This window comes from Lutra lutra, chromosome 6, assembly GCF_902655055.1.
Source record: "Lutra lutra chromosome 6, mLutLut1.2, whole genome shotgun sequence".
NCBI lineage: Eukaryota > Metazoa > Chordata > Mammalia > Carnivora > Mustelidae > Lutra > Lutra lutra.
Window position 1 is genome coordinate 16352697 of NC_062283.1, and position 16223 is coordinate 16368919.

At 45.1% G+C, this 16223-nt stretch overlaps 1 protein-coding gene across 2 annotated transcripts in view; it reads left to right on the plus strand.

The window, feature by feature from the left end:
* Positions 1–16223, plus strand: part of NEDD9 (neural precursor cell expressed, developmentally down-regulated 9) — a 195899-nt gene that overhangs the window by 151806 nt on the left and 27870 nt on the right. For both annotated transcript variants that reach the window (XM_047731935.1, XM_047731934.1), the window contains one exon: positions 15081–15527. In XM_047731935.1, the coding sequence (XP_047587891.1) occupies positions 15081–15527 (447 nt within the window). The remainder of the gene's footprint in view (positions 1–15080; positions 15528–16223) is intronic.

The following is a 16223-nucleotide window of genomic DNA, read 5'->3' on the forward strand; positions in this document are numbered from 1 at the left end:
TTGTGAGAGCTACAGGACTTGCCCATGTAGAGATGAAAGTCTTTGGAGAACTAGAGGTGCTCGGCCCATACCAAATTTAGCAAGTTGCACACTGCGGGACATACCAAGGATTCCTTTAGCATCCTTTCCTTACTGTAATATACATCAGTCCTCTTCTCAGAATTCATCAGTGGCTTCCTGTCTGCTGTTCCTCCCACCGTGCACCAACCCCCGCCCCCCAGACTTCTAAAAAACTTCCTGTCAACTTTTTCCCCTTTGCAAATTCCCTCCCCACCGTGTGCCCCTATGACCTCATCATCTCTTTTCATTCACGCAGTCCGTATGTGACTCTAATACAGGACTTGCGTACAGCCCACTTCCCTGACCCACGTAGACATGGCAACCTTTTTTTTTTTTTTAAGATTTTATTTATTTATTTGACAGAGATCACAAGTAGGCAGAGAGGCAGGCAGAGAGAGAGGGGAAAGCAGGCTCCCCGCTGAGCAGAGAGCCCAATGTGGGGCTCGATCCCAGGACCCTGAGATCAGAGGCAGAGGCTTAACCCACTGAGCCAGCCAGGCACCCCGACATGGCACCCTTAAACCCCACTCTGTTACCCCCTACCTCTCACCTCTCTTTTGACTCCGCTATGGGAAAGCTTGGTCTCTGGCTGCTCCCATTCACTAGCCCTGTCTCTCTCTGGGTGTACCTTACTGGGTTATCCTGTCACCTCCCAAAGGCCTACACCTTTGTCTCCTCAGCTGACAGTAATCCCGACAACAGGCTTTCTGTTTTCCACCTCTGCCCTGCTCTGTTAGCGCTCCCCTACTTATTAACCCCTTCCAATTGAGTCACTATCAAAAGAATACCTGTAACTCCCTCTGGGTGCCCTCTCCCTGCTCCCAGAGGCATCCCATTTGAAGGAAGCCCTACTGAAAATTTGGAGGTAGAGGCAGACTGTTAGGCAAGTGCTCAAATAAAAAGTGTGACCTGGGAGGGCACCTGGGTGGCTCAGTGGGTTAAAGTCTCTGCCTTCGGCTCAGGTTATGATCCCAGGGTCCTGGGATCGAGTCCCGCATCCGGCTCTCTGCTCAGCAGGGAGCCTGCTTCCTCCTCTCTCTCTCCCTGCCTCTCTGCCCACTTGCAATCTCTGTCTGTCAAATAAATAAATAAAAAATCTTAAAAAAAAAAAAAAAGTGTGACCTGGGATTTGTTACAGCCTGGAGGGGCATGGCCTTGACCTTATATGTACTTGTGGATAGAGTGGGGCTTTGGAGAAAGGCATTTCTGTTCCTTGTGACTTCCTTGAGGCTTCATAGCCTCAGGCAAGGCAAGCTCTCTGAGCCTCAGTTTTCTTATCTGTAAAACAGGCATAATAACTGTGTCCAACTATTGTTCTAAGGGCCAAACCAGATAATACGTGGATGTAAAGTACTTACCATGCTCCTGGCATACAGTAAAGGAGACCATGCTAGTCAGCCTCTGCTCTCTTTGCATTGTCAGGTGTGGAAAGGGTAGTGTGGACTCAAGACTTGGTGATCGGATTATGTCGAAATCCCAGTGACTAGGTAAAGGTGGTTGAGTATTGTTTAATGTTCCATGGGCCTGGTTGTGCAGTGTGGAAATGCAGATGCCAGACAACAGGGGTTGACCAGGACACTGATGGGCCTTCTTGCTAACAATTTATGAGTGACAGGACCTCCATTGTTAATAAGATTTTATATACCTGAAACTACAGGACCTTGCTCATAGTCAGCACTCAACAGATACTGAATTCAGTGTTGAAGGACATAAAATATTTGCACAAATAGCTATTAAAAAGAGGTGGGTGTTGTGTTTGGTGTTTTTTTGTTTTTTTTTTTTTTTTTGGCTTTGTTTTGTTTCGGGGTTGTTTTTTTTTTTGCCACTAAAAAGAGTCAATACTGTATGGCATAGTGGAAAGGACCTGGGTTTGTTGCAAATCCCACTTTTGCTACCAGGCCTCTATTTCCTCATTTATAAAATGGGAGCAATAATACCTATCTTATCAGATAATGGCAAGGATATGGAAATCATACATTTTTGGCAATAGGCATGTGAAAATGGCAATTATTATCGGATGCATTATAAGACATATATAATATATAGATATAGAAGCATTATAGAGATAAAAATCTAAGAGGAAGCATTTGCTAGAATCACTTATCCATAATAAAAATATTTGTGAGGACGAGAGAAAGTCACCAGTGTACAAAATCAAAGGTAAAACACGAAGGAGGTGATGTGGAGGGTTATGGAAGCTCGGGGGAAACTCTATCCCTTATCCTACTGCAGGGGATGTAAAGTAAGAGGTGTTGGTGTTCTATCTTTAGATCGTTTTAGGGTTAGAAAGAAACCTAAACAAATTGGTTTGAGATGCCAGCCACTAGGTCTATGGCATTATTCGGCAGTAACATACAGATTTAATTACCAAGCCTCGTTGCCAAGATAAACAAAAAGGGCCACTGGGAAGAAATGCTGTATTTCCAACTTAAAGTGCAGAGGATAGCTGCTGGTTTCCTAGGTGATGGATGATTGCAAAGAATATGGGCATGGAAGGGGACCTCCCCTCCCCTCCCCCAAAAAAACCCTGTTCATACTCCATCAACAGCACCCCCCTCCATCCTATTTACTTAGAACATTCCAGTCATCTCCCTGCAGTCATTCGTACTGGTTAATGAGGACGATGCAAGCCTGGGGAACATTACAGCTTGGCTACAAAAGTCTGTCTTCCTAAAGAATGGTCATTTTAAGAAAAATGGCCTTGATGGTGACCGCTGCCACCATCCACTGGAAAGAGTGATTCTTTTAGAAGGTAGTTTTTAGTTGACAGTGAGATCCAAGGGAACTGAGGCATATACTTTGCAGAAAATGGAACAGGCGCTCCAGAAAATATGCATGCGTTGTGACAGTGTGTGACAGTGATGTTTTCATGCCTGCAGTGGGGCTGGGGCAGCTGATCATGGAGATGTGAAACTTGCCAGTCAAGTACTCTCGAGTACATTTGTCTGCCTGGGCCCCCATTACAGACTGCTAAATACCAGTTTATTCTTTAAAAAAAGCTGGTCTCTTCCCTTCTCCTCCCCGTCCATTCTTGATACTGAAGTATGTTTAAGTAGGCAATTCGGAATCTTTCCTCCAAGGCCGGGTCCACCACTTAGGAGGTGTCTTCTCTCTTTGTAAATCATGGTGTATATGTCGCAAATGAGACCTCCTCTTGGTATTTCTAATATGGCAAGGTACTAGTTACATTTCAGCAAATGTTTCTTAATGGAATGTTGATACTTTCGACAGAAATAAAGATTGAGCAACCATGAGTATGCAAAGGTACAAGCATTGCACAAAGCTGTTTGATAGGATCTATGGAGTTGAAGTTTAATTCCTTTCTTTACACCTTGTGTGCGTGTGTGTGCGTCACTGTGTTTCTGCGGGGGGGGGGGGGGGGGTGATTATTCGGGAAGCTTGATAGAAAGTTGCAGCAACCAGAAAGTGTATAAGGTTCAGATTTAAACCAGATCTTTCCTATTTATTAAAGCAATGTGTATTTAGACAGAATGATGTGCCCTTAGTATTTTTTTTCTGATTTTTGTTTTAGTTATGTGGAAACTTTATGCTCTTGTGTGAATTAGCCTTAATCTCATTGATTTGTAGTAGTCATTTCGTTATTGTTAACTTAGCACCTCACTCCCGTGGGGAATGTGGCTAACTGGGGACTCATCCAGGCTCCTCTGTCACCCAGCCCTGTGCTCTGCTGAAAGAACAAACTAGAATTCACTCCACCCCCACCCCCAATAACCATAACAAAAAAACCAACACATGGGGAAGCTGGTAAAGTAGACTCCTAGATGCTCCAAGCCTTCTTGGTGTTCAAAGTCTTTAGTGTGTATCAGGACAGGTCCGTAATGTGTCGATGAATTTTTTGTTTGTTTGTTTCTTTTTTGGCTACCAGTCATGTGTGGTATGAGTCCAAGTTTGGCAGGAAATGGGTTAGTGGACCAGCAGTGTTGCCTTACCATCACCAGGGCAGCAGCATGAGCAAAATTTTGAAGACGTCTTTTCCTTGAATGCTCCTCTGGGATAGAACTTTATGATATTCTCTGATTCTCCAGCCTGCTACACCTGGAGCTAAGTGTGTTGAGTGGACCTTGAAATGGGGGAAGGGAAAGGACCAATTAGCATACAGTCGGATCAACAGCGTTCTTTCTCTTAACCCCATTCGCTGGGAAGCCAAGACTTCTCCACCATCTCACAGAGGCCAGACGGCCTTGAAATATTTCTCATTTCCTTATGAGGATCATCTTGTCAATTAGAGGGCATGTCCATTGACTGAATCAAAGACTCTTATCAATACCCATCTTTTTTTTCCTCCCAAATCCTAAATTCAACCAATGCAGACCCATTAGCAAGATATATACTTGCGTGTCTACCTTTTATTTTTAGTTTAAAATATATATAACCTCTGTGGATAGGCACCCATGTTTCAAGCCCAGCAACGGGACATATGGGGAAGCTATGCCTGACAATGGGAAAGATACTTGACACTGGGACTGTCTTGCAAAGTTCAGGAACACACGGCCACCCTAGACAGTCACATGAGCTTCTCCAAAGATTAACTGTGGAAGGTGTCGTCGCTTTTCCCTTATGTCAGCCTTTGACAGGAAATTATCTAAGAGGTGCTTTTTCTGAATTCAGGCAAATTTTTCATATAATCAGTACACTTTACTGGTAAATAATTACTTGGTTCTTTTCTTTTCCCTTGCGGAAATAGGCATCTTTAAAAATGAAAGGCATTTTTTTGAAATGCGGACTTGTGGGGCACATGGGTGGCTCAGTCGTTAAGTGCCTTCGTTTGGCTCAGGTCATGATCCCAGGGTCCTGCGGATGGAGCCCAGCATCCAACTCCTTGCTCATCGAGAAGCCGGCTTCTCCCTCTGCCTGCCACTCCCCCTGCTTGTGAGCTCTCTCCCAATGGCAAATAAATAAAATCTTAAAAAAAAAAAAAGAAAGAAAGAAAAGAAAAGAAAAGAAATGGGTCTTGTGTAGTGAACACCTGAGAGCGAGAAGCCGTGAGGGAGGTTCTATTTCAATTGTTCTTGCTTCCAGCCCAGCAGGGCGGCTCTGCCTCCTGGCCTGCGGCGGCATCAAACCTCCTGCCTCCCTTATTAAGATCTTAATTACAGACGCAGCTTACTTCATTGCTGCAGGGAAAGAATTTAGTTTCTCTGAACTGTGTCTGTTTTTGGTGTGGCAGGTGTAATCACGATGAGATCATTTCTGGTTTGTTTTCTTTTCCTGGAGGATTTTTTTTTTTTCCAAAGGGGAGGAGTACAGTTCTTAATGCACAATTTCATGAGCTCATAATAGTGCAGTAATAATAACGTGCTTTGATTTTATAGAGACCCTTTCTTCTGAAGAAATCGGAGTGTTCTGCATATATAATTTCATGACTTCTCATAATATGAGAAAGAACATGTTCACTGTCCCGATTTTGCAGGTGGGGAAACAGAGGCACAAAAGGTGTGATTTCTTGGCCATTACTCGTACAATCTGAGGACTGAGACTAGATTCTCTTAATTCAGGCCCTGTCCGTTCCTCTATGCAGGACTCTCCCCTCAGCGCTGCTAACTTTTAGAGCTCGATCATTTTTCATGGTGGGAGATTATCCTGGGCATTGCAGGAAGTCTCACAGCTTCTGGGCTCTCCCCACCTGCCATCAACAACACACACACACGGTGACAACTAAAAAATGTCTCCCAACATTACCAAATGCCCAAATTCCCCCTAGTTAAGAATCACTGATCTCATCTCCCCTACATCCTTCTGCTTAAAAAAAATTGCCTTACTGGTTCTGTAGGAAAGAAGCACAAAATACAAGCATAGAACCGTCCGCCATAAATGTATCATGACAGACTCCGAGCTTCATGTCACAGGCCATCAGCAAAGGTGCAACTTCCTCTTACATGTGCGACCCCAGTGTGTTCAAACGAGTGCCACAAAATGCTAAGAAACATGAGGTCTCACTCAGGCCATGTGCAAAGGCATCAGACCATCTCTAAGGCAACCTTAGTTCTCTGAAGCCTTCCTCTAGCCTGTGTGTGTGTGTGTGTGTGTGTGTGTGTGCGCGCGCGCGCGTGTGTGCACGTGTGCAAGTGTGTGCATGCGTAATGGAGATATATAATTTTATATTGACATATATAAATAGTGGAACATGCATTCACAATGGAACTTTGAAGAAAACCATTTTATGCTTATAAACTGGTATATAATACGTACACGTGGGAGCTTGTCTCTATACCTGGCCGCTGAACCATTTCATTTAGAGGTTTTTCTTCCAGTCCACGTGCTCCTGCTGTATTTCCTCCCTCTTCTAGCTGAGAAGCTACAGCATCTGAAGGTTCTTTCTTTAGACCCTCCCACTGCAGGTGCAAGGCTGGCAGCATATGGTAGATACCCTCTCGGCCAAGTATACTGGTCCATTTTTGTTTTTTTAATTTTATTTATTTATTTGAGAGAGAGAGAGGTCACAAGCAGGCAGAGAGGCAGACAGAGAGAGGGGGGAAGCAGGCTCCCTGCCAAGCAGAGAGTCCGATGCGGGGTTCGATCCCAGGACCCTGAGATCATGACCTAGGCCAAAGGCAGAGGCTTAACCCACTGAGCCACCCAGGCGCCCCTACTGGTCCGTTTTTAAAAACTCTTTGAGGACCTCACCAGTGAAGTGGGATAACAATAATCAGGCAGTGAACCTAGGTAAGGGGACATTTCAAAGAGTTGTGGGGGGCATCCAAGTTATGTCGACTGGGTCTGGCTGGGGGGCAGGCCGGGGTTGCTAGTGGGTGTACATATTGGTGTTGGTGGGTTTAGATACTTGGGAATGGAAAAAAATAAGAAGATCTTTCCCCTCTTTCAAATACCTTATTAGATGTTATAACTTTCGTGCTTTGACTTTTGAGAAAGGATCCTGTTTGGGGAAATAAACCGTAATATAGTGGGCTGCGTCTCCTACTCCTTTATAACTTAATTCTCATTTCACTTCCCCAAGTACCTGGATGTTGGAGGGAATCTGTCTAGACAGGCAGATAGATGTGGTCCAGTGCCAACACTGTAATGTTGGCTGAAATCCAGCTAGTTGTTTTATTGTTAATAAAAACCTATCTTTTGACTGAGTGGGTGTCAGGCCTTCATCATTATATGGCGCCTGTCAGATTTATCTAGGGACAGAACCCTGAAAAAAGTTTGTGCCTGCCCCATGTTTTTGATCCTTTGCCAATATACTCTACTTAAATCTATCAAAACCAGGCAACCTGGGACAAAAGCTTATGAATTCCAAGGCTTAATAGCAACAGTGCTAAATTCTAAGATGGAGAGGTTCTCAGGAAGCACATCCTGGTCCAGTGGGAAAAAATCCTAGATTAAGAGGGGAACCAGATGCTAGTTGTGGCTCTGCTTCTAACCTAATCAATGACCCTCTGGGCTATAAAACTAGATCGGGTTAGAATGATCTCTAGAATCCCTTCTTAGTCTAAAATTCTAGACAGATTGGTTCTGGTCAGGCTGTGGGGTGACTTCTGGTTCTAATACATAGAAGCCACGGTGTCCTTCCATCTTCTTTAAGACCCTGGGGAGTTGCTTTAAAAAAATCTCAAAGACCACAGAGGAGTAGAAAACGGAGCTCCCGAAGACATGTGTATTATTTCTGATCCTGAGACTTAGGAGGAAATGCTACTTTCTCCCTCTGGTTAGGATTCAGATTCATCCTCTGCAATTGCCTAAGAAATAGCACAAGTTGACTACGAAGTCTCACACACACACACACACACACGCACGCACGCACGCGCGCACGCCGCGCGCACATGTGCGCTTCCCTAACAAGTCATTTGTAATTTTTTTTAGATGAAACAAAGGATTTGCTCCAGGCTTTTCTTGGTTTTGTGGTAAACAAATCCCGTCGTATGGATGTTTTTGTCCCGCATCAAGCTTCTCAAGGGAAAACAGGTGGCATTCACTCTAGTCCAGAGGAGGAAGGAAAACCAGCACTTATATAAGAAGAAATACTTACAAATTCCACATCTATGCTGTCCATATGATGTGACCAAATCCAGTCAGGTGGAAAATTCGTTCTGAGTTCCAAATATCCTAATTGGCCAAGAGCCTCAGATCTTCTCACCAACTCTGAAGGGGTAGTGTCACTTTGGGACATGAACCACCAAAATAATGCGGGGTTCTAAGTGATGTCTCATCAACAGGTATGGGCCAATAATGGAAGAGATGTTAAGATTTCCAAATCTGGGTGCCTTGAGTCTTGACCACACATGGGGTGCAGCCTCACAGTGGCTGTCAGGGCTGCTGTGTGTCAAAGAGTACCTTTGGGAGACAAGTGTCTACTGCCAGATTTTTTAAAGCATCTTTCATTCAGAAATGCTCAAAACAGAATGCTCTGGGTGAAGTTCACAAGGCTAGAAAATCTAAGAAAATCTGAGAACCTGGGGCGGAGTAAACAACATGAATATTCAGAATGTCCAAGATACTCAAGTAAGCTTTGTGACCACCATAGGGGTTGAGAAGCACTTTCCAGAAAATGAAAATCATTGGTTGACTTGTTGTCACGGTGCCAGAGAAATCTTCACAGCACATGTTGGATGCCCCTCATGGGGTGTCAGAAGTATGACTAGGGAAATCCTCCTGCCTTTCCATGGCTAGTTCAGATCACATAATGAACACCATATCAGACTACAGTTAAATATCGCTGAGGAAAAAAAGCTGGAAGTGATATGTATGTATCCTATCTTCTAACTCCTGAACTTTCTTGAAAAGTCTCACGTCTGCTATTTAACCACCTCCAGAGGATTCAGCTCCAAAAATTCAACAGCCCAGATCATCCGATGAAAAAACCCAGGTGTAAACCAAGGGTTCCAAGAACTAAAACCAGACACTTGTAGATATCCATGGATTCTGACTATACCTTCTTTGGGGGAACTCCACATTTCCCTATAACCTAAAGATGATGGTGGGGGGAACCAAAGTGGTTTGATCGCCCTCAGACCGAAGCTGATTTTTGCCAGCAGGCACAAGAGCACATGAGCCTTCCTTTCCCGTCCCCACTGTGTCCTGAGACTGACCTTGATGATGCTCATTCCTTAGCCACTTCCTTTAGGACTGATTTTCTTGACAATGGCCGTTTCCATCTCTACTGTGCCTGTTTCTCAGGATCTGTCCACTGTGTGTGTGTGTGTGTGTGTGTGTGTGTGCATGCCCACGCATGTGTGTGCACCCCACCAGAGTCCAGGGCAAAAGTTTGGGAAGTCAGATACAGGAAAGTCATGCTGCTGAAGAGTGTGGCAGCCCCAAGGTCTTGGCAGGAGCTCCTAAGTGATAAATATAGAATGAAGTAAAAATAATAAGGGGAAGTCGGGCCATTGATGATGCTATCAGTCCTAGCAGGGTGACACGTCAGCCATTGTGTGTCTCATTTCTCTTCAAAGAACAGCACGAATGGTCATGGAAATTATAAGTCACACCTCTCCGTATTTGGAAAAGCAGATAGTTTCCCTGGCAGTGGGAGTACTAATAAGCTTTCTTGACATTTTGATAGCAATGAAAAAAAAAAAAAGGGCAGGGAAGAGTGGGGGATGGTGTGGAGCCTATCATATGACCTAGAGCCCTCTGTACCCAGTGTTCTGGCTGGTTGTGCAGTATTTTATTCCCACTCCTCAGGCACAGCTGAACCAGGAACAGCAGAACCCAGCGTCCTGGCAAAGCATGAATGGTGCCCAGTCACGTGCTGCCCTGCAGGGAGAAAAAGCTCCTCCAGAGATGACTGTATTTAATCTGGCTGAGATGGTCGGCTCCTCCTGGCCTTCCTGTTTGCTCAGTCATTGTGGACACTAGATTCAAGCTCCCATCTACGTCATCATCCTGTTTAATAGGGAGGGGCGGGCACTTTCCTGCCATTTATCTTTCTGCTCCCCTTAGTTCATCTTACCATATCCATCTGAAAACTTTTACCAGGTGTCTTGCTGACGTTTCTAGAAAATCATTTCACCTTCTCTGTAGAGAACCAGGAAATCAGAGTCCAGAATCTATTTTAAGTTGGCAAACACTGAATGAGGTACATTTTTGCTTCAGACACTGGGCTCAAGTTCTGGAAGGGCCAAAGGAATAGGTCAGCCTCCCTGAACTTCAGGAGCTCACAGTCTTAAACGGGATATGACAGGTCATACTGAGAGAAACAGGATGACAGAGAACTGGAAAGGGAAACCAGCAGATAGGTTTGGAAAGATAACTCTTCTGGAGAAGGTGGAAGGTAGATTTTGAGGTGGGAGGAAGTGAGTGCAGGAAGGTCAGTTGAGAAGCAATTGCCGGGCTCCCACTACATGGTTGTTGAAGGCCTGAACTAGGAGAGGCAGTGAGGGGGAAGACGGGAGCCAAGTGGATTGGGTTCCAGGTTGGGAAGAGACTCTGCAAACCTCTGAGCCTCCTATCTTGGGCAGCTGTGTATGTGCTGTGAACTAAGAGAGATAAAGCAGGAGAAAGGGGTTTTTACACTTGGCCAGTTAGAGTAGAAGACAAACTATTAGCCAGTGGAGATATGGGACCGGAGAGCAGAAGCTATGAACCAGAAGCTGGAGCTATGGTTCTATTCTCTGTGTGTTTCCTCTAGAGACTGAGAATGCAAAGACGAGCAAAGAACAAAGGAGGGATCTCTTTGGAACATGATTAGTCTGTGAAGAAGCAGGTAGATGAGTGGTCATGAGAACAGAGAGAAGAGAAGAAGCCAGAGGTGGAACCACGGGAGCCAAGAGAACCTCAAGAAAGACCATGGCGGGGGGATCAGTGCTAGAGGCTACTGTAATTAGGGTCCCCTCAAAGAGGATTTATAACTCTAATGCTGATTCCCAATCATAATTAGAAGCACAGCTTTGGTAGTCCATGCATTTGACTTTGTTAAATACTGTCCCGATTCTGGAGCTGGAGGTGGGACGCCTGAATTTTTGCCCGCGCTCTGTGACCTTTTGGCCAGGTGGCTTGGCAAATCATTAACTTCTTGAGCTCGTTTTTTTCTCATTTGTAAGGTGAAGGAGCTGGAGTGTAATTGTTTGAAGTTCCTGGCTCTGAACTTCTGTCCCCAACTGTTCTGGCCCTTGGCCAAGCCCTAGCTTCAGTTCTAACTGCCACCCTCCCAGGCTCACCATCCAACTGGCTATAGAATGACTTAGCTCTCTTATCTCTCCTAGATTTCCTTCTCTGTTGACCTTTTCTGCCCTAGAGATAAATATCCTGGGGCGGGTGGGAGAAAGAGGCGATCTTGAATAGACAAACCCCCTCTCCTGGGTTTTTCTAAGATAGTCAGATAAGCACCCTTCTGACTTTGTGGCCCTAAGGCATCACACCTCCCACCCAGAAGGAGGAGGTCCCTCCACCTTCTTCTAGCCAGGCCAATTAACTCTTGATCTGCCTATTAACTCCATGCACTTTTGAATGAGATGATTTGTGTTCTGGCTGATTTAATTTTACTGTTATCTTCTCGGATGAACGCTTGCCCCCAAAGCACCAAGCGTTTTCAAAAGCCAAGCACCTCACCCATTTTTTTTCCCCCACTTTCTCATAGCTTGGACTCTGCTGGAATCTAAAGAGGTATATCCAGGACTCATCAGAGTAATAGCAATAATAAGAATATTTTGTCTTGCTCTCTTGAGGGCAATGAATAGTTTAATTATTGCTGTTTGTAGGCAAATATTCCACAAGAGGTTGCAGGGACCATGACTCGTTATTAATTCAGAGAAATACTGCAAGATACAGTTCTGATATGTCATTGTGAGCAAGAGAAATATCAGCTATGTATGAATATATATTTATATTGAATGTATGATTCATAAATTAATAAATAATATAAAATTAATAAATATATTATAAAATATAATATATGTGGAAATACATATATTACAAATTTATATGTACTATTATAATATTATATGTAATATAATATAAATATAATATATAATATATAATAGCATAATTAGAGCAGCACCCAGCCCTTGATAGAGAACTGACTGGAGGCTGAATGGGGAGACAGCATAAGTCCAAAGAGCCATCCAGCAAATTAATAAGTTGTCACAATAGTTTCCTAAGCCTCCAGCCGTGTTAAGGTACTTGACTTGGATTAACTCATTTCGTTTTCACAGTAAACCCGTGAGCTGGGTGCCCTTACCCTCACCCCCATCTTACCCATGGGAAGTGGAGGCACAAAAGGAAATAATCTATTTATTCTACAGACGTAACAAGAATTGTCGTCTTCAGAACTTCGCTATATAATGGAGTTGAGCCCCTTTAGGAGGACACTGTGTAGTAGAGCTAAGATGGCTTAGCGTTCTGGAAAGAGAATTCTCATCTCTGACACCAGCAGTGGGGCTTTGAGTGAATGATAAACTGGCCTCCCCAGGCCTCTTTATCTGTAAAACAGGGAGGTTGGGTCCAGGTATTCTCTGAAGGTCTCTGGAAGTGCGTGTAACCTTCTGTGTGGGAGAGCCATGGGTGTAGACGCGGACTCTGTAGCTTGCAGAGATAGTACATCCACGGCTGAGAATACCTGTCAGCGTGGGAGGCCTCAGGCCAGCACCGGGTGCATGCCCCCGACGGTCATGCCAAGCGAGCTCTCCTCCTAAACCCTCACCTCCGTGGACAGCAGGGAGGACCACTGGGAAATCACGGACCAGCATCAGGAGAACTCACCTTGGGTGCTGCGGTTAGCCAGGACAGCAGTCTCCCAGTTCCTGGGGCATGTCTGAAGCATTAGCATGCTGCTTCCCAGGGGGTGGGAGGGTCACTGGCATGGGAGACGAGGAACATCCAGAACGACTCTCACATGGGATTTCGAGCTGCCCCGCATCAAGCACGGTCCGGTGCCCCGTCAGGGCCGCATGAAGTCCCATGGCAGGGACCCAACTCCACATGCCTCCAGCTTATTTGTGCTGATTAGGTCGGAAGTCCCTTGCCTTTCTACTGTTTTCTGTTTCTTTTTTTTCCCTTCTTCGTGGCCGCTAGAATGGTACCGGCACCCACCCTCAGCTTCCACAGAACTGGTCCTAACTCTGACTTCAGATTTCATCCAGGGCTTTCTTACCAGCCATTCCCGGCACTGAATGGGGCCCCAGAGCAAGGGACAAAGACCAGAACGCTCAGCTCTCTCCCTACTCTGATCACAACACAACTCCCGTGGAGCGATCTCCCTCAAATTACTTTGGTGCAAAGAACCAGAATCTTTTTGTCCATAACTCTGTGACTTTTCTTTTAAGTCACACAACTCAAAAGATGGAAGAAAAGAAACAGATTTTAGGTTTATGACATATCCTTAAGTGGATAGGGATGCTGTGTGATTTTCTCTTCATGTATATGAATTTTTGTTAGGAAAAACCCCAAAGCATATAAATACTCAGCAAAACCAGCTCAATCACAAACCCCTCCATTTCCCTTGAGTTTCCCTTACTGCTCACCTGTCTACATGATAGACTTTATGGATCTCAGAATTGTCAAGAACAAGAACTTCAACCTTATTCTTAAAAAGCATCATCCCGCTCCCTGGGCACTGACTTCTATGGCTTGATCTCCTTTTCTCTGGTTGAGTAGTTGCCCTAAAAGGAATAACAGTATGAGTAGGACCCCCGTCCCAGGTACTGACTAGAGGGGAGCTGCCTTACATAGCGCAGCACCCCTGCCCCAAGAGGGGAGGCCCAGGATCCCACCGGGTACAGGACTATGGTTATGGGGCACAGAACAGGGGGGAGATGATTATATACGTCAGTTCTAAAGGAATGAGAAGCACGGGGCTGGCAGATCAAGTCCATGTTTCTAGAGAAGCAAATCAAATGTGGGGGGGGGGCAGAAATCCAAACACCACCTGCCAAAAATTCCACAAATATGTAAAGTCCCAAACATGCTCCACCCGATAGGCAGCCCCTCCCCACACAACTGATCATTGTCCCAGTGACTCAAGTGCATGCAGACACTTCAGTGAAGCAGCAGAGAGATCACTTTTAGTTTTCCAAGTGCTTATGATGAATTTACGGCATCCCGACTCATCTGTGCGCTGGGAAGGAGCGGGCGCGTGGTAATGGCTGCCATCACACCGTGAAACATGACTAACGCCAAGAAATGAACTCTTCCGAGCCTTTGAAAGGTTTCCAAGAATGTCAGCACATACTGCTTGCCCGCTCTCTGCCGAATGCCTACTTTGGCTGTCTGCTTAGTACTAAATGTGCCAGACAGGCCTTCGTACAAAGGGAGAGAGTGTTTTGGGCCCATGAAAGGGGAAGGCAGAGCCTTTCTGATGTGAATGGTGAGATTCAAGAAGTAGGGGGGGAAAGTGGCCAGGTGAGGAGGGGCCTTGAGGAAGGGTATGAATCAAAGACCAAAGAAGAAAGAGGTGGCATCTACCTACAGGTGACAAATTCTTCGTAGCTCCCAGCCATCCAATCTGGAGATGTAGACTACGGCCACCCTATACCCATGCTTGATTATCATGGAAAAAAATGCTTGTCGATTCTCCTTGTATCCAAGGACTTCTTGATCAGCTTAGAACAAGAATTTGTAAGCCTTGCCAAGACATATATAGTCTACTTTTGTTTCCATTTGAACACCAGATATTAATGTCATGTGTACCGTTGGTTATTTGGGATTTTCTCGGACTCTTTCTGCCTCTACTGTATGCAAAGCTTGAGAAATGTCTGGTGTGGCACATCTGAAGGTCTTGGAATATTTTATTCTTTAAGCTGGCTTTAAGAAAGGAAGAAAAGTGTTTCTGTGTAGTGAACTCTTTACCAGTGCTACTCATAATTCCTTGGCACAGCATCTGGTGTTAGAAGAAAGAACGCTTCGCCGAGGAGGCAGTCTGATGTCATTGGTGGCAGACACAGGACGTATGTATCTGTGTTTTGTCTGCACCATCTGTTTTTCTCTTTACAGGCTATTGTTCCCATTTGTTTTTCGCTCCCTTCCAGGAATCCTGCCTCTCCATAAGAGCAAGGGCTCTTGGTGTTTAAAGGACTGAGCTAGCGTTCTAACATGATGTCCCTCTGTTCTCTTCTTCCTAGAATCTTATGGCAAGGGCCTTATATGACAATGTCCCTGAGTGTGCTGAGGAGCTGGCCTTCCGCAAGGGAGACATCCTGACTGTCATAGAGCAGAACACAGGAGGACTGGAAGGATGGTGGCTCTGCTCCTTACACGGTCGACAAGGCATTGTCCCTGGCAATCGGGTGAAGCTTCTGATTGGCCCCATTCAGGAGACCCCCTCCAGTCAGGACCAGCCTACTTCTGGACTAATGCACCAGACCTTTGGCCAACAGAAGCTCTATCAAGTGCCAAACCCACACGGTGCTCCTCGAGACACCATCTACCAAGTGCCACCTTCCTACCAACATCAGGGAATTTACCAGGTCCCCACTAGCCACGGTACCCAGGAACAGGATGTGTATCAAGTACCACCATCAGTGCAGAGAAGCATTGGGGGAGCCAACGGGCCCCACTTAAGCAAAAAGGTGAGTGAGTGGCCGACTGAATTTGTGTTTCTGCTTACGTGTTTCCATTGCACTCAAAGTGGTAGAAATGTTCCCAGAACAAAAGCTTGAAACTCTCAAGAAGGAAATATATCTTCCAAAGAGTAAGTATACCCAAATACCTGAACTTGGGCATTGGTTTTGCATCATTTTTCCATTCATTGGTCAGCAAAACTTTGTTCCCAGGTCGTTATAAGTTGTTGTGTCATTCCAGATCATACTGGACCATTAAGTTGTTTCTTTCTGATAGATCTGCTTTTTGGCCTAGGTTCTATACTCAGTTTCCAGTCTTTTCTGTTTCCTCCTTGAGTTGTACAAGGCACCAAATTTCGCACAAGTACAATGATGCAGAAAGGACTCTTCTTTCACTAAAAGCTGAATCATGACCCCATTGACCTGGCTGCACAAAGAACCCACCAAAAGTAAAGGGAGCAAAGAAACTGGAAGTGGGTCATGGCAACCACCTTTTCTGTAAAGTTGTTAGTTTCAAGGTTGTCCAATTAAAACATGTGGACACCAGTGAATTTAGAAAAGAGCCATCCTCTTGTCCTTCAAGTAATTCCTGTAATAATGCCGGAACCAGTGGATGAAAACAGTACAGCTAAAATATTTAGGAAACCATTATGTTAAAAAGAAAGGGGGGGCGGGGAGGACCTCTTCAGCACTCTGTATAATTCC